Source organism: Protopterus annectens, chromosome 3.part0 (assembly GCF_019279795.1).
Source record: "Protopterus annectens isolate FY-2018-M chromosome 3.part0, PAN1.0, whole genome shotgun sequence".
NCBI classification, from domain to species: Eukaryota; Metazoa; Chordata; order Ceratodontiformes; family Protopteridae; genus Protopterus; species Protopterus annectens.
The window spans coordinates 1,117,151,620-1,117,171,282 of NC_056731.1; the positions used below are offsets into that span (position 1 = coordinate 1,117,151,620).

Below are 19,663 nucleotides of genomic sequence, written 5' to 3' on the forward strand. Positions count from 1 at the left end.
ACAAACTGTACTGTATAGCACTCAGATATAAAAGCTAAATAAACTGGGAATAAACCTCTATGCCACCCACTGGATTGTCAACTGGTTCATACACAGGACAAAGATAATCAAAAAATGGGAAGTTACCTCCATAAAGAGACAAGTCATCAGTGGAGTCCCCCAGGGTTCTCTGCTGGGACTTCTGCTGTTTGTTATCTACTTTTATAAAGTCAAAACCAATACCAAAGGGTTCTGGATGACTAAGTTTGCAGATGAATGCAAGCTAGGAGCAGTCACTGAATTTACCACATGACTCTGCAATTCTACAGGAAGGTTTATCCCAAATAACTGATGCTGAAATCATGTACTGATACTAAATGCCAAAAAATGCATTATTGTATCCTTTGGGAAGTCATCTACCCCAGAAAGCTACCACACTGACAAAACACCCCTAAAAGTTGACACATTTGTTCAGGATTTGGGAACTTATGCAGACAGTAAACTAAATTTTGACCAACATGTGTCCATTAGTGTAAGAAAGTTCTGCTATAGTGCACCAACTTATAAACTAAAGTATTGTGTCTACATCAAGGAATGTCACTGTTCCCCTATACTCAACCCTCATTAGGCCAGCCATTGAATATAATTAGCATGTATCTGTCAGGACACATGCAATAACTGGAACACCCACAGAGATACCTTACTAAAAGAGTACATGGCCTAAACAACATGTCCTACATGGACCAGCTCAAAGCCCTGTTACTATACTTGGTATTCTACAGATGGCTAAGAGGTGACCTGTGTCTGGCATGCAACGCATCCTCCAACCCACTATTGATGTATTTGCTGTACATCAGCAAGTCAAACGGTATCAGAAATACTCAGTCTTGTGATCTAAACCTGTTCTGCAACATCAACAGAACAGTTTGGAGGGATAGATACCACTGCTATGGTACAGACTCTGCTTCCACATAAAACAAAATTCATTCCTGTTCATATTCAAACTCAACCTACACCTGTAGATGAGAAACAGAAAAATTGCATTAGAACTGACACCTGTACTACTAATGGACAGAGCAGTTACTAAATGCTTTATCTTATGCATGGATCCTCCCAAATTATCTATGGTATGATCCCAGTTAGAAGTGGACAAGCCAGAACCTGAGTTAAAGATTGGCTCTTACTCGTAATCCAGCAGGTTAGGGACACAAGAAACAGCCATGCCATAATCACAATTTTTTTCTATTTTTGACTAACTGCTGACTGTTGATTCAGACCAAACTTGCAGGCTATGAGTGCTTTCTGTTATGTCAGGTCTGCATATCTAAGCATTGTGGTTGGCTGTAATACCAGACTGGGTAGTATCACATGCCCTAGTGCTGAAAAGGAAGATTTTAAACAATTTTCATGGGAGAAGACTATAGCAAGATATTGTAGTTGAGCAAGCCTTTCATAAAAAGATTTTTATGACCGCCCCTGATTTTTAGAATGAGAGGTGCATTATTTTGTTTACTCCAGAGCGCTTGCATGTTTCCGCGGGGGGGAGGAGCCCGTTTCATGACAGAAAAAAAGATCAGAAAAGCTTGGCACGTACTACCAATGCTAAGGATAACGTGGGCAAAATTATTTTGTGTTTCTTTGTTTTTATTGAGGTAAGCCCCAGTCTCTCAATTGTCCCCGACTTTAGCTCATTGCTGTGAATCTCAGAGAGGTGCTGTTTGGGGTTGAGTATATGTGTTCAAGAGCAAGGGCACAATCCACTGGGACAGTAGGTGTATTTTGTAACCAAATAGTTTATTAGAAATACTGAATTTTTTGTTACTGTGAGTTGTCTTAAGAGAACTGAATTATGGTTTCTTACATAGAGCTAACAAAATCCAGCGTTTCACATTATTTATTTGACATTTGTTAACCGGGTTAGTCTGACTGGGCAAAAGAAAGCTCTAAACATATACAATAATAAAAGTAAAAAGTCAACTTATACAAGTACAAAAATATAAAAACAGAACATAATTTATTACATCTTAGTGACACATTCAAGAGCATCTACAGTTAACTCCCACTGATACCCCAGGTCCCAAATATTGCCCGTCCACACAAGGTCCCAAAAAAGATTTCCTCTCAAAGCTCACAATGACAGACTCAAATACATTAATATTTATGTATTTTTGGTTTGAACAGTTCCCACGTGAGTGGATACATATCAGTTAACAGTAACAAAAATTCCATTTAGACAGTAAATCTAGTTTTTACCTTTGGGTTGTTTGACCATTTCTTGCAAAGTGTGGTTTAACTATTGTGCACTAAATCGTAATTAAACCAGTAGGGGAAAAATGAATTTTTTTCACTAGCCAGGGCAACATTCTTGTTCCTGGATACAGACTGGTGTACTAGTATGCGACTGCTTATAATAATTTTTTTTTCCATTTTTCATTGTTAGTCGACCTGTAGATTGGGCACAGTGAAGGAGGTGGCTTGGTGCAAGCTGTTAGGAAGTGTAATCAACATACCATCATAGTTTCATAGTATAGTACTAGGCTATCTGCCCTGGGGCATTTGTAAGCCTAGCCATAGTGATGTGGCTTTTGCCACCCCATGAAATGGTACAAAAAATGTACAGAATAAATTTAGAATACTGTGCCTCTGTCTAGTAGTGACACAATGAAGGTCCCCTTATATAATAGAATTAGTTTACTGTACCCCTGTCTAGCAGTGACACAGATGTGACCCCTGGGGTAAACTTAGGATCTCCCATCCACTCATCAAGATTTCTCTTGAAGAGAGACAGTGAGGGGCTCTGCCTAATACGAACTGGGATCTTGTTCCAAAGCATGGGAAGCCTCTGGGTTATGAATCTATCCCTCCAGCATGTCCTATTTATACTTGTGCTGAGGTTTAAGTCTTTAGCTCTCGTGGTCCTGATGGATTCGGATTTTTTGAGGTGGAGCATGTCCATCAGATCCTGATTGGACATGGCCTTGTACGTCAGACAGAGATCACCTCTGAGCAGGCGGTATGCTACTGAAAAGAGCTGAAGTTTCTTTAGTCTGGCAAAATAAGACATATGTTGGAGACCCTTGATCCTCTTGGTGAGGTACTTCTGTGGTCTCTCCAGCTGTTGCAAATGCCGGGTGAGGTACATATCAAATGGGGCATTGTACTCAATCATGGGTCTGATGAGGGAGGAGTACAGGGGTACAATGACATCCTTGGATCTGGATGTGAATCCCTTCATGATGAGGTGTGCAAGGTAGAATGTTTTTCTAACCACTTTGGCAACGTGGGTGTCAAATGAGAGGTCACTGTCGACTTGGGTCCCTAGGTCTCGGATTACTTTTTCCGTACTCAGTGGGTTGCTGTCTATGTGATAATTTGTGGGTACTTTGGTTTTCCCACAGGGGATGACTATACATTTTTTGGCATTTAGTTTAAGGCCATGACTCCAGCACCAGTTGTCCGTTTCTGTGAGGCCTTTTTGTAGGATGTATGTGTCCACTGGTGTATCGACTATGGCACCTAGTTTGCAGTCATCTGCGAACTTTGTCAACCACAGCCCTCCCATGTTTGCTGTAACATTTGAGAAATAAATGCCGAACAAGAGGGGTCCCAGGACAGATCCCTGTGGGACACCACTTGTGACTGGCTTTGAGTCTGACATTGCTCCAGCGATTTTAACTTTATGGGTTCTGTCCTTTAGCCAGTTTGCAACCCATCTAGTGACATAAGGGTTTACATTTAAGCTGTTGAGCTCATCTATGATGCCTGAGTGGGGTATTGTGTCGAAGGCCTTAGCCAAGTCCAGGTAGGCTGTATGGACTGCTTTGCCCTCATCAATGGCTCTAGTGACGGTTTCGAAAAAGTCAACCAGGTTCAAAAGGCAGGATCTGCCCTTTACAAAGCCGAACTGGGTGGGGTCAAGAGTCTGTAGGTCCCCTATGTCTCTGTTTATGAGTTCCATAATGATTCTTTCCATAGCTTTGCAGGCCAGGCTGGTTAAGCTTATGGGGCGGTAGTTTCCAGGGTCTGTATAGGCACCCCCTTTGTGGAGAGGGACCACTGTTGCTGTACGCCAGTGTTCAGGTACATATCCCAAAGTAAGGCTAAGGTTAAATAGCATTTTTATGTGTGGGTTTAGCTCCTCTTGGAGTTCACGTAACACGCAACCCGGGATACCGTCAGGTCCCATTGATGCTGTGTTTTTAGCTTTGCTTAGGGCGGTTCTCACTTGGACATCTGACATGACAGGGAGAATACATTCAGCTGGGATAAGTATTTCTTCTTTTGGGGGTGAGGGAGGGGAGAAATTTGCACTGAACCTGTCAGCCAGAATGTTGGCAATATCTGTGGGTTCAGTGTACTTTTTGTTGTTGTGAACCAACTCTGAGCATATCTGAGGGTTTCCGCCCAGGTTTCTAACATACCTGAAGAAGGCTTTGTGGTTATCTTTAGTGTCCTTAGCGATTTTTCTCTCAAAGTTGGCCTTGGATGTTTTTATGAGAGAACGTAGTTTTCTGCTAATGTTGATCAGAGATGTCTTCCCTTCATGGGATTTTGCTCTGACGTGCAGTAGCTTCCTTCTTTTGTTATACAGTTTGTTAATGGCTGAGGTCCACCAGACAGGAAGCTTGCCTTTGGTGGAGAGGGACTTGGATTTATTTGGGATTGCATGATCCATGCATTCTTGGAGATGTCCATAGAAAGCATTTGTGAAGGATTCGGCATTGTGGGATGTGGTATCCACTGGCACAGTGGGCTTAAAGGATACCATCTCAGTCTTAAGAAGAGTGACGTCTACTTTTAAGAAGTTTTTCACTGTGGTCTTTTGTGCTGGGGGTGGAGGTGGGATATGTATATCCAGGGTGATTAGTTTGTGGTCAGATTTCACTAGTGAGGGGTATACTTCCGATGTGGAGCATTTTGTCCCCATGTTTGTGATGATCAGGTCTAGTATATTATCTCCCCTAGTGGGAGAGGTGACTAGTTGTTCCAGTGCCTTTGAATTTATTAATTCCAGGAACCTTTGGGCTAGGGTATTAGGGCTAGAATAATGTACCCAATCTATGTTTGGGTAGTTGAAATCTCCCAGTATGATGGTATTTTGTGATACATTCATATCCTCCAATGTCTTCAGGAAGGCTGAGTGGGGTTCTTGAGATTGGGAAAGTGGTCTGTAACATGCTACCAGTTGTAGAGCAGTTTTGCCTATGGTTAGTTACACCTGTATGGTCTCTGATGTTTCATGTGTTGCTACTAACATTCAAGTGAATGAAAATGCTGGCAATGTCAATATACTGCAGTTATAGATAAAGACTTTTTTTGCTATTTAAATAATCACCTCTGGACTTCCACGTGTAGCTATTTTTACTAGAGCTAATGCTGCAATGGTCTGCTCTAGCTCAGTTCTTAGTGGGCTCTAAGATTCAAGCCAGACCCTTAGGCTAGCCCAGTGCTTCTTCAAAAATCCCAGGATTGCCCACCTTTAATCCCAGTTATTTTCATTAGGGGTAATATAGGATTATTGACCATGGGATAGGTAAAGATGATCTATAATCAAATGGGATAGGTTATTTGCCGCACAAAAAGGAAAAATGGCCATGCTTAAAATGGCTAGCCTATGAACCTATGAAGAGAGCAACATGACCTTTACAACCTCATGCATTCATTGTCTATTACCTTCCTCACCTCCTTAACCACCAATGGGCAATCCCATCTCCAATGCAACTACAACACTTCTTTAAAGATCCTTAAACTTTATAAAGTGGTAAGCTTAGAAGGCACAATACTAGAAAAATGGTGATTGTCTTGCGCTGGGTGGTGTACTAATGTGATTGAGGACTCAGAGTAAACGACACTCCCTCGTAACTGTTAACAGACTCAGGAGACCCGACCAAATTAGGGATGAATTCAGAAATAATCAATAACACTTTTAAAATGTTAGTACTATTAACCTGCAGCGTTGACTGAATAAGAAAGTGTGAATTTATATATATATTCTGACGTAAAAAATAAACCACAAGCAACTAGTTTATATAGTCTTAACGGGCAGTAGTAATTATCTGCTTAAGTAAAATGCACCACCTTTCTCCAAAGGGCACCCGTTTTACAAAGGATTAAGAGGAGCAAAGCTAAAATTCGAGTCAAAAATCATAGGCGGTTGAGATGTATGCACTCGAGATAAAATTCATTTGAGGTACTGACTGTCATCTTTTGCTTCAGTAAATCATACATGAAAATGCGTACTCGATGATAACAGGGCAACAACAAAAATATTTTGACAACAGTCTATAAGACGTAGCCTATTACACCGGGTTCAAACACAGCAGTTTCTGCCCACCACCTCCCTTGCAGTGTGAATAGGCACCATCATTTCTGCTTACTTGTTTTTGAAGATTTTCTTCATCTAAATAGGTGGCCATTCATTCGTTTTCTCTTTTAAATCACAGAGAATGAAAATTCTGCTGAAGTCAACCAGTTAGTGATTAAAGTGAATAACTGATTAACAATTAATAAAGTAAGTGCAAAAACATTAGTCTTCTGCGATATATTAAGCAACTTCTACAATCCCTTAAAATAAAATACAAGCTAAACTCTGTCAGTCTAACTAAACTGAGATACTGGGTTCGGCTTGCAATCTTCAAATGCTTCACTTCCGGGTCAAAAGTTTGGTGTCTGGTCAGCACCTCCACCATATACACGTGTATCTGGTGACAGGTGAAATAGGGCTGTTTACGAGTGAGAAGTCCACTATAAGGCATTATGATCATATAATTTTATGTAAACAAGGTTAGCTAATGACACATCCGGCACAGCAACCGAGTAGACTGCTAGACCGTGTAATGTAAGTGTGGGGCTAGTAATGCCAGTTTTGTGTTGTCACACTTTACCGAGAGCTTATCACCGCCCCCCCCCCACACACACACACACCCCATTCTTAATTGCAAGTAAGGCAAAGCAGGGTTATAATGCTGATCAACTTCAAGTGGGTAAATCTTGAAGTTACTCCCCGTTTGATTTAGACGCACATTGTTGGTGGGTATCATAAACGTTTTCCAGAGATTCATTTTGAAAAGTTACTGTGGCTGGTACTTGTAGTTTCTATTACTACTTTCTCTGAGCTTAAACGGTTAAGTGGATAAGAAACTTGGGTTGTATTATCTAATGGTCTGACAAGGAGTCCATACCTCTCAAGTGTACCTCATTACGTGGAACGTACCTCATTTGAGGACTTAAAAAGTTTATGTCCCTCGAAGTTCCACACTGAAAGTCTGTCACACATTTAGTGTTAGGAATTTTTTAAGTGAAATCCATGCTAAATAGAAATTAATCATATTAATTCATTAAATGATCTTCTTTATAAGTAAAACCAGCATATTTTAACCATCCTATAACCTTCCTACTTGAAGTTGTTAGTAAGCCATTAGTATGTGTTCCACATTTTGCCCATTTGTTCCACATTATGAAGGTGAGTGTTCCTCATTTTGGAGATGGAAGGTTGAGAGTTATGACAAGGACTGTTCAGATACTGGTATCATTCCAAACATAATGGCGAATCACGGTGTTCTTAAAAAATAGCGGCGCAACACTGAATTTAATAATACATTGTCGTAATGCTTTAATCATGTGTGCTGTAAGCAAACTGAAGCTATCTTAAGCTCCATTCTGTTACAACGAGGATTTGGGATCTACAGATGATTCTGGAGTAAAACAAATACCGGTTCTAAACGCTAGACAACTAATTGGTTTAAGAAATTGTATAGAAGAACGCAGCTCTCAATCACACTGGCATTTTGTTTATGTATGTGTGGGGGCATACAGCAGGAGGCAGATTTTTTTTTGTCCCCCGTCGGCCCCGGTTAAGACTATAAACTAGTAGCTTGCAGCTGATCATAGTCACGTGCTTCTCATACAAATTGTACACACAAAACTGCTAAGCTGTAGAGGAAAGCGTTTACAGTTGCTATTCTTTGTTTTCTTATGTCCGGATATTGTGAAGTATTACAGTCGCCCGTATGATGGTGCTTATTGACAACTTCCAAGCCTTTTAAAGAGTTAAAACAAGGAACATATAGTATAACGCACTCATTGACAGATGTGCATTCTAACTCATTTTGTTTATTTTGGAAGCTGACTGGCAAGTGCAATTAATCTTGAGTAAGTTGTACGTGAAATTATTTATACAGTTAAGACACTTTCCAAATGTTTTTAATTCATGGAGCGGGAGTCAGTTATGTGTCAGAGTGGTGGTTCATGTTTGAATTGTTGGTGCTTCAGCTATGTTGTTACAGTTTTTCTAACAGATATAAGGTCGTGGTGCAGTAGTCGCTTTTCTGAGATACGGAAGCCTACTCTTGATTTTTTCGAACACGTCCATTCCTACAAATGTTTCTGTAACGTTTTCCCGATGGTGACATATATGAATTTATGAATGAACTGTACAAAGTTTTTAATTAAAGGATACTTTTCTATAACTTATTTATACCGCCATATCTTTGCACATTGGTTGATTGTTACGGGGTGACTTGTGATCAGTTCTAGATTATTTGCAGATTCGTCAGGAATCTTGTTCAGTGTAGTTTGATATGCCACATCCTAGTGTTTTAAACGTATAACATTACTTTCTGTTTTGTGCATGTAGAGGAGGAGGATAATGAATAGTTGCGTAAGTAAAACTTACCATGATAGTAGCCAAAGCTATATGGGTTCTATCCTGCTTAAAATGTACTGATGGGCAAGTCGTGCAAAACCTTGGGCTCCTTCCGTTTGCCCCCAGGCTGCTGGTTATATGAACTCCAAGTGAGAAAACTAGCAGCCACAGTGCTTTCTTGCCAACTGTAAAAGGGAGGCTATGGTCCTGATAAGAACGGTAACCGTAACGTTAGGTAGAGCAGTGCAAATCCTTATTGCATAATCACATTCGTACAAAGGGGGTGGAGGGAGGTTATTGCTACTGCAAGATAGATTTAGTCGAACATCTATTATTGTTTATTTACACAACTATACTGTATTCATTTAAACATCACTGCTGCAGTACCCTACAGGTTGGAAGGATCAGATTCCAGGAGCCCCTGGAGAATGGTCCTAGCAAAACTTGCTGTAGAGCAGGAAAGGGAATCTAATTGTACATACCTTTACAATGGAATTATAAGAGGCCCAAGTAGCTCCCTCTAGAATGCTTCTGGAGTTCTCTTTCCAAACAGCTGTAGAAGAAGTTAATACTTTCATAGACTGAGCCTACTTGCCCCTAGGTGGAGTGTTTTGTTATGCTGATAATAACAAAAAGAAATGGCAATAGACCATTATTATAGAGGGAGTAACAAAAATGAATAACAAGGGACAACCATTTGAAAGTACTTTGCCCTTTTTCTTTACTTTCATAGAAAATATACATCTGTCTATCTTTTCTGAATGGTTTAGTTCTGTCAAAATATCGTGAGCTGTCTGTGTACATCCAAAGTATAAGAATTCTTTCTCCCTGTCTTTTAGCCTCTGGAAAGAAGACAGGGAGATGTATGGTTTGGCTTAATGTAAATTGAAACTGTTTTATGCATAAAATCAGCCTGATAAGCTGGTTCAAAAGGATCTAAACTTAACTTTTTCAAAACAGAGTTAAGATCCCAGATAGGTGCAAATATAAACCCCCTTTCAAGGAAAGCTTGAATAAAAATTGTGATAAAAGGTGAGGCTCCATGGATGCATCTATTGAAATAGCTTAGTGATTCACCGTGACAGAGAAATGTGAAAGGCCAAAAGGTAATTCTCACAAATATTGCAAAACCACTGGTACAGAAACCCTGAATAGATCTTGGATCTTAATGTGGTGTGAATTAGAAAATCTCTTCCATTTACCAATGTAAGATTTTCTAGTAGCAGATTTCTTTGTCTCCTTTAACACCTGTTGCACATGGGGGGGGGGGGGTGCTCAAAAGAGATATCAAAATTGAATTATCCAATCAGTCACTTGTAGTTGTTTGAGGTTGGGATGTATCAAACACCCCTTGTCTTGTGTGAATAGATCCAAGTTGCATCCATTATGTAAGCAAAATTGTGTTACTTGTTTTTGGCCAATTCCATAAGAGTGGAGGGCCACTGTTGTATGGGGTAGAAGGGAGCCATCCTGAATCTTTAGAATTATCCTGGATGTCAGTGGAAAGGGTAGAAATGCATATACAGCAACAGTCCAGTCCAAGGAAATTGTCTGTTTTCCAGGCTTGATTGCAAGAAACCCTGAATCAGAATTTCTTCAGCTGTCTGTTTTGAAAGAACTAGAAGAATTCTCAAAAGACCCCCACATTCATTTTCCCTGGGGTCTGTCCTGGTTCTGCTCAGATTGTCTCCCGCATCATTTTGTTCTGATAGAATAGAAAAGCTTAGAGAGAGAAACTGTGCTGATGTGCTGCATCCCAAGCTACCATAGCCAGGCTGCAGAGGGTTAAGATGTGGTACCCCCTTGTGTGTTAATGCACCACATCACTGTGGTGCCAAAGACCTTGCACCTCAATAGACACAGCTCCCAATGAGGAATCCAGGGTACCTTTTGTTACAGATTGTGCAGGGGTAGTTGGAGAAAAGGAGAAACCCAGATTCAAGGATATCTGGTCTCTCCACCAAAGCAATTGTTTTCACAAATCTCAGCACGTGAATTTGAAATGTCAGGGAATGAAGATGTTATGACCATACTATTTTCATATGTAGCAAAAGGAATCGTGAGAATCATAAAAGCCATGATCCCTAGTATTATGAGATATGCTGTTGCAGAAGTCTGAGGCTTAAGTGAGAAACTCGGGACCAATTCCAGATAGAGGTCCACTTTTTTCCTGAGGAAATAATGCCTTTTTTATTAAACTCAAAAGTCTTGCGGGGTAGTAATACACAGTAGCTTGTTTTATGTTTGTAGTTTTATTTATTAGATAATTTTCTATGTTTTAATGTTTAAATTGTATGATGCTAACTAGTCATATAAGATAGTATGCATCAATATATAGAGTTCTTTACAAATTTGCTCCTTAATTTTTTTTTGTATATTGTATTTTACTTGTGGTTGCTATGGTATTTTATGGCTAAACTGAGTTGTATCATTGAGGGTGGATTTGTTTGATCTGGGGCTGCCATGATTGGTGGTGCTAGATCACATGTTTTCCTTGGCAACCTTTTTAAACTGATGTTTTTGAAGTTATGTTTTGTCTGACGTTTGAACCATTTGTCAAATGAAAAGCGCTTCATAATAAATTTTTGGTACAGTGTCTGCTGTCCTTTTTTGTTTTTGTAGTAGTTTTTCATATTTCCTTTACTTCAGCATTTTTCATAGTGGAAACTAGAAAGCACCCTAGGAACACTGTCCTGTTGAAAGGAATCAAGGATGATTTTTGAATGGTGACCTGGAATCCTCGATTAATAGAGGTTTTCCACCTATGTAAGGGACTAGTAATACTTATTTTTACAGTGTCTCTCTCTCTCTCTCTCTCTCTCTCTCTCTCAAAGCAAGTCATCTAAGTAAGGAAAAACGTGAATACTCTGCAGCCTGCAATGGACTATCACAAATGTTTGGCACTTTGGGAAGACTCTTAGAGCAGTAGATAACTATCAGAAAAGTAATAGTGAAACTTATGCACAAGAAACCTTAGAAATTTTCTGAAATTTGTGGAAATAAGTATGTGATGTGCATTTTTCAATTCTAGAGTTGCCAAAAAGCATAGAGGTGGAATAGCAGGTAACAGGGTTCGTAGAGACAGCGTTTTGAACTCCTGGAACTTTCACAAACAGGTTGAGAAAGGACAGGTGGAGAACTGGTTTCCACGCTGTGTCCTCCTTTGTTAGCGGAAAAAAAAAATCTTGAGTAAAGAAAAATTTCCCCGACTGATCTGGGGAAACTGGTTCTATGACTCCCACAGCATTTCATTGATGACTAGGAGGGAAATGAGGAAGAGTGATTTGGAGGATGAGGAAGAGTCCCCTGAAAAGGAGGGAGGGTTTCCCGGTGACATCTATAAAGCTGTCAAAATAATTCTTAGAATTAATTTGTCTGAAACTATCTAATGCCAAAAAGCGAAGGTGAAGAACCAGGCTCTAGGACAGGGTTAAGGTTGTGACGGAGATGGCATACCTCCCAACTGTCTATATATTTTCTGACTGTCTAGATTTTTGTCTCATATTTGTGGTTTGTTCATCATAAAAGTTTTGACTTATTTTTTTGGCAAATCGTTGAGGACTGAGGTTACAAAGTAATGGCAGACATTTGAGTTTCAAACTTCATGTTCATTGGAAAATGCATAACTGGTTGCTCTAGAAACTTTCTAAATTCATAAAAGCAATATTTTGAACCTGTCCCGATTTTGGGTATGATCCAGATTTTTTGCACTAAGAGGTTGAGAGGTAACTTGGTGGAAGGAGAGAAATACTGCAATAATAATCTGTTATTATTGGATTGTCCCTTTTTTCTGGAAGGTTCATTCTTTCTTTGAATCTTCCTACCACTTTTTTGTATGTCTGCTTATTAGAAGCATAAGACTATTTTGCTTTTTATAAAAATAACCTGAGTTTGCAGCAGAAGTTTTAGGAAGCTGAAAAAGGAAGGCTGAAAATCTGAGTAACTCCTGTATCATTTTTCCTTTTTTGTCAAACTATTTAGAGTAGCTGAATAGCAGAATGACCAAACAGAAACTCCAAGTCCAAAGGAACATTTAAAATGTATTACCTTCAGAAAACTTTTGTTTCTGCACCTAAGCAAACCACCCCATAACAGAAGCTGCTGTCCTAGAAATACTCAGTGCAGTCATATGAACACTTTAAAGAATGTTCAGATTTCTGGGAAACAGAAGCAATTAAATCACTTAAAGAGAACTTACCTTCTAAAGAGGGAAAACTGAAAGTAATGTTCTTGGTATTGTCCAAGTATACTAACAAATTTAATGTGTGAGCGTAGTTTATAATTCAAAAGGTTAAAGTGGCTGAAAAATGAATCCTCTTTTTTTCTTAATCTTAAGAGAAACTCCCCCCATAAATAAAGCTGACCTTTGAAATTTTCTCTCATAACTCCAAACAAATTGAAGTAGTTACCCACACTAAACTGCTATGGTAATTATTGATGAAAATCTTAAATTTGATCATCCAAAACAATATTAGTAAGACCCACAAAAAACTTGGACTGCTATGTAGACATAATAAATTCCTCTTTCTCCCTTCCAAATAAGCACTAGCACTGTCTTACCTTCACTAACTTATGGGGCCATCTTGTTAACCAATCTGCAGTCTTCCCTCATCGCCAAATTAGACACTTGCTATAATAAAATTTGCTAAATTTGCCACAAATAGTCACCACTCTGCTCACCACTGTACTGTCTTAAAGCAACTGAAATGGCTCAAGCTCCCCGACTATCTTCTCCTTCTTCAGCTTTCTACCGCTCATAAACTGATCTATACACCTCACGACTGTCTGGCTCTAAGCTGCATATTCTCCCTGTATAAACCAGCTTGTTCTCTTCGCTGTGAGCACCAATATCTGCTCCAAATACACAAGCCAAAACTCCCTGCAGGCCAATTACTATACTTGTGGACCATCTCTAAAATCTGGAACAATCTTCCAGCACAAATCCGATTACAACCATCACCAGCTGTCTTCAAAGCTGCCCCTCATGGCCACCTCTCCTCCGCATGGATATGTAACTGATCAACTCCTGCTTCAGCAGTTACCTAAGCTCTAACCTACTGATAAACCAACAAAACTCTGTCTATACCCAAATTCACCTCTATACTCCTCTGTAACTTTATACCTCATTCGAGGTATACATGGTTTTGACAATGGTCACTTTATTCTATGTAAATACTTTCCTATATAAATAGTAAGGATATGAACCTTTTATGTACTGTTTTTTTGTGCAATTTGTTTATATGTATACTGGCTAGTTGTATTTTTGTCTCATTGGGTCACTTCATTCCATAGAAATACTTTTCTTTGTAAATACTAAGATTATGAAACTTTTATGTACTGCCTTTGTGTGCAAGTTATAAGTTTATATGTATATGGGCAGGTTGTATTTTGTGTCATAATACTTGTAACTGTGAACAATATTGTAATCTGTTGTCATTTCTACCTGTTACTGTGGAGCTTTTCTCCCCGGACCTCCGCTGAAAATGGGTTAGCATGGTCCAGTGGACGTTCCTGGTAAACAAATGTCAATAACTAACTAGCTAATCAGTCAATGCCTTTTCCACCTTTGTCAGAGGGGATGGGATTAGCAGTAACTAAATTATTTTTGTTACAGCAGGATTTGACACAGAAATAGCTATGGGATCAAATCTGGAATGAGAAAAATATTTATAAGACTGAGGAACTTAAAAATTCTGTCTCCCTTTTTAGGTGCTGCATGTTGACCATCTGGCATATTATAGGCCGTATCAAAAACATTGTCCAAAGCTGAGAAAATAGGCAGAATAGCAGCAACCTGTGGAAGTTCAGCTTGTAATAAATCATAGTATTTCTTCAGAGAAGCTGGAATATGAGGATTTTCCCATTGAAATATTTAATTCATCTTGGAAATCGTTTAAGAACGTGAAAATTCCTCCATGGAAACTCTGAAGAAACGCTTTCATCAGAGTCAGAATCAGTTACTTTTTGCAGAAAAAGTAGAGTATGCCCTTACCTGATAATCAAATAGGGAATTCCCAGAAAATGTGGAAACTCGTATTTTTTTTTTTTTGCACAAAAATTCCAGTAATCTTTCACAGGTTTTAATTCTGTAGTAAATATGTAGCCAAATCAGTAAACTCTTAGTTATCTAAACAAACAGTCAGAGGAAGATAAATAAATAACTTTGTTTTTTTTTTTTTTTTCTCTCCTAGGGACATCCTTAGAATGGGGATCAAATCATAAATAGCAGTTCATTCATCCCGGGGACCAGGTTTCTTTGCCCAGTTACTCAGGGATTTACTCCCTGCTTTCTCCTCCATGTGGCTCTCCTATGCCTGGTAAGAGCATCTGGACAGCTGCGTAGGATGTGGCTGTCCCTGTTTCTTGATAAGAAGCTACACCAAAGGGATTCCGAGAAAAAAAAAGTTAATGGTTTGATGAACCATTAATGGCCACAACAGAGTCGCCCAGCAGTGGCTGAGCATAGACTGAGCCCACTATGTTGACAAGGTCTCTGTGCAAGTTTTCTTTTTTCTTTGGTATGGAAGAAGGAAGAAACATGGGACCAGTATATGCTGTTCCTTGGCCTACAGAAAATGAGTCTGAATCCCGGTTAGATCAGCTGGAGCTAGTCCGTGACAGGTAAGTTATCAAAAAGAAATATTTAAAAGCAAAATACACAGCGACCCTCCCAAAACATAGTTGCCCCAATAAAATATAAAGCTCTTAAAATAACCACAAACAGCAAAAGTTAAAAATAGAAGACAAGCAATCTGTCAGACCAGAAAGTCTCAAGACCGTCCCGTTTAACACACATTTCCCTTCAAGTAAAATAATGTTTCTGATAGTAATCAGCGTATTTTTTACAGAAAATAACATCATACAAGACATTTTCCCCAATGGCAACTAATATGCTTAGCAATGGAAGACCATTAACTGAACACCTGTCCTATGAAGCATGCAAGTGGGATGTTGTCTAAGGATGACAAGAAACCACTGACGTGTTTGGGGCCCATGCTGCTGGTTTGCTCCACTTGGAGCTTATGCTGCCAGCAACCTCGGTGCAAGTGGAGGGACCCCAAGACTTTGGAGCACTCTGATTGTTGTATTCTTGGTAAACTATAACTTGCATAGCTTAGGCTTTTGCAGCAGTGATTTATGAATGAGGATCTGTGTTTGATAAAGGGTGTGATGGATAGCTGACTTGGGTTCTGGAGAATCTGGCTGAAGAAACAGTGGAGAGTTGACATGGCAGAGTTTATATACACCACTGAATGCAGTGTTATCAAGCACAGGTTTGTTTACTACTTTTGGAACCATTGATGGGAATTTTGTAAACTAAAGAAACCGTGAGACAAATGAGCACTTTTAAATGTACTTCTCGTGGGGTACATTGAAAGTGCAATCACAGCGTGGATATGAGGTGGTTGAATGTTGTATAAATATAAAGCATATTCATATTTGTATTATAAAGCAGCTGTACATATTGGTATATGTAGTGTGCGTGTGTACTTATAATATATATGTATATTTGGATGGATATATATATATATATATATATATATATATATATATATATATATATATATATATATAATATATGTGTGTGTGTGTGTGTGTGTGTGTGTGCTAGATGCTCTTGATTCAAAATTGACTCATGGTGACTTTGGGTGTAGGCCGCATACAGTCTTATGAGATTTCACGAAGTAGATTCCCAGGCCTTTTTTCCACGCAGTTACTGCTGCTGCCCAGTTTGTTCTCCAGCCAAGCTTCGAACCCAAGCCTACCAGTTGGTAATCCTGTGGTTTAACCCCCTTATCCAGGGTGTGTGTCTTTGTCTGGGTGTGTGCGCGCACTCGTGCAGAGTATATTGCTATAGACATATATAGGTACAGCGGATATAAAAAGTGTACACACCCCTGTTAAAATGCCAGGTAGGTGAAGTAATTTTGAGATCCTTTACTGCTAATAGTTGATCACTGTACATAGCAGAGAGCAGCAAGTAGTATAAACAATGACAAAATGGACCATAACATTCAGTACAGCTTATGCAGTAGTCAGTCCTGCAGAATGTATGGTAAGCAACAAAAAGAGCTCCAAAAGTATCTACTGTATAACCAAGGGAGTCATTCATGTAGTATTTACTAAGGAATATTCCATTTCTGCATTTATTAAACTGCTTTGGGCAGGTGTGGTGGTGTTGGAGGATAGAATGATTTGATGAGATGATGGGAGTTTAACTGGGTATGTGAGCTTGTTAAGAACTTCATTTACTTCACAGGTCATACGGCAAATACAAGAAATACTTTTAGAAAACAGTATAGGAAATTGATCCAATGCAGGCACAAATAACAAGAACAAAATACTTAACAAACCTTTCATATGTGAACTGTAAACTTGTCATGTTTGAATTCAAAACAATGTACAGTAACAACTGACAGCAATAAACATATATGCAATATCTTAGGAAGATCAGTTGAGTGGGACCTGCAAGGGGTGTTCAAAGGTGTAAGGCGGTTTTGGTAGTGTCATAAAGTAAATCGGCCATTACTGATAAAGCAAGGATATTTTGCTGTTTTATTAAAAGCAAATCAAAAAATAAAGTCACTAATTTACCTGATACCCACAGGAAGGACGTTCCAGGAAAAGGATGCTGATTATAAAAAAAAAAAGAGGCCTCGCCCATTGTGATTCTGAAGAAAAGTATTAAGAATCAGACCATTATGGTTTCTGAGAGAGTAGTCATTGTGGTGAGTTTTTAGTTTACTGCCCAGCAGGGGCAATAGGCTTCATTTAGCAGTTTGAAGATTAAGTTATTAAAAGGAACTTGGAACCAAGACTTACATGAAGGTATTTAGCTTTCTGAAGGATAGTGCAATGATGTTACTTCTTGGTGGCAAAATTAATGCATTTAAGTTATTTGTTCCCTGTTTTCTGCTACATGAAATGATTGTGAAACGAGCTGTGGGTGAAGATAGAGAATAAATATTCAAACCTGGGAATAGTTACATTTTAGTGTATAGCTCTTCTAGGTTCTTATGTAATAAAGCTGAAGAGCTTATAGGAGACTGAGCTGATTTCGTGAGTGTAATTCCATGGAGTAAAGAAAGCATACATACATATAGATGTGTGTGTATGTATGTATGTATGTATGTGGTCTTCTATGGAGAGTAAGAGGAAGTTAGTATGGTGCACTCCTTTTGAAATTGTAAAGAGTACAATGTTAGATTTAAGGGTGTTAGTTTGCTTGTGCTTGGATAGTTGTTTGATAGAGTAATCCTTTCTAAACAATTTTGCACTGTTAATGGAATTTGTTTATGCAGAGAAGTCAGCAAAATATTATCTGCTGTTAGTTGTATTTTGGTAAATGGCAGATCAGATATTAAGTTGCTGATAAATGAAGAAAAGAGAAGTGGCTTAGGAACTGAGCCTTGTTGCAACACCCTTTTGGAAAGCATGTCATAGTGAGGTGTTTGTTGTGCATAGGTAGTGGTGAACTTTCTGCTAAATGCGGCTCTTGAACCAAAGGCTAATTTTCAGAAAAGTAAATGAATTTTAGTTTGCCAATTAAAAGATTATTATTGATATTATCAAAGGCTTTTTTAGGTCTGAAATGACTACTGAAATGAGTTGGCCTTGTTCCTCATTGGCAAGTATTTGATCTGTTAAATAGTAGGTAACAGTAATAACTCTGTCCATTAGCCTGAAACTGGGTTGCTTAACAGATGAAACATACATTTGAAGGTATTCAACCATTTACTGTAAAAATGTTTTGCAGGGTTTTTTGCAGATTTGTAGGTTGTTGGAGATGGGCCTAAAATCGGTAGAGGTGAGGCTGTTGATTTTTATTAAGGGTATAATTATAGAAAATTTGAAACTGTGTGAGTTAATGTGTGAGGTTAAGGAAAGGTGGATAAGAGCAAGAGGTTTACAAAGATGTTCAGCTTTGTATCAAAGGAATCTTGAGGTGAAGGATATGAAAGTTGAGTTAAAAGTACATTCTAAGCTGTAAAGTAGGTCTGACTAGTTTGAAAGTGGTATATTTGAAGTAGAATAGAGGGTGTCATAAAATTGTGAAATGGAATGTCTAGGATGGGAGGTGTGAGTGAAGAAAGTTTGAAATCTATGAAGATGTGAAGAACTAAGTCTGGACTGAATTTGGTGGAGGATATTGGTGTCTAATGTTGCGGAAAAACTTTGTTTTTGTGAAAGCTTTTTGATGGAGCTAATTTGCTGTGTAGTTTTATAAAATGATTTGAAGTAGGAGATTTTAGTTTTGAATTGTTTTTTGAAGTAATTTTTGTCTTCATTAGTTGTTTTTAGTAAAAAGTTTTGTCTTCATTAGTTGTTTTTAGTAAAATATATTTATTAACTGCTATAGTATTGTTAGGGTTAAGTTTCCAGGCATTAACCTTGTCAGTTTTCCAAGTGAGTAGTTAATCCAAGGTGCATTACAGCTTTGTATGTTGATTTGTTGAAGTGGGAACAGTATGTATTGGATGACTGTTTCAGTGAATGTTGCCAATTGCACGTTTTATCATTGGAGCTTCCTGCTGTGTGCTTCTTTCAAAGCATCTATTTGTTGAATGCAGGACATTTTTAATGTCAGAACACTGTTCCTTTTCTGTTTGAGATGTGGTAGTATTATAGTTTCGACATTAGTGGTTGGTGTGTTTGTTTGTGGGTTAGGGTTAGAGATGGGAACATGTTTACGGGTGTGCGAATGCTTGTATTTATGAAGGTGTGCGTGTGTAAGAGTGTTTCTTTGTTAGGGTTATAGTAAGGGGTGGGCTAGGGGATTGATTTAATATTTTGAATGCATGATGCTCTATGTGAAGTGTGTTTGTAGTTTGGAAAAGCATTTTAGGTAAGGTAACGTGCAGTGTTGGAGTTAGGTCCATGGCTAGGGATAGCTTGCTAATTCTGCCTCTGTAGATCAGAGTGTGCGATATACCTTTAAGAAACATTTCAGTCAGCGGGCACATGCATATAAGTACTGAGCACGTGCAAGCAAGAGAACAATTTTGAGTTACCAGCTAGAGTGAGAGCATGCATGTGTGT

The 19,663-nt window shown here is 38.8% G+C and overlaps 2 protein-coding genes across 2 annotated transcripts in view; one reads left to right on the plus strand and one right to left on the minus strand.

Moving 5' to 3' along the window:
- The window catches only part of IMPACT (impact RWD domain protein), a 1,366,254-nt gene extending 1,359,597 nt beyond the window's left edge, over positions 1-6,657 (minus strand). The window contains exon 1 of the mRNA XM_044065351.1: positions 6,357-6,657. Within this exon, the coding sequence (XP_043921286.1) occupies positions 6,357-6,395 (39 nt within the window). The 5' untranslated portion in view covers positions 6,396-6,657. The remainder of the gene's footprint in view (positions 1-6,356) is intronic.
- Positions 6,658-7,892: 1,235 nt separating this feature from the next.
- The window catches only part of OSBPL1A (oxysterol binding protein like 1A), a gene marked incomplete in the record, with an annotated part of 2,690,541 nt that continues 2,678,770 nt past the window's right edge, over positions 7,893-19,663 (plus strand). The window contains 1 exon segment of the mRNA XM_044065352.1: positions 7,893-8,130.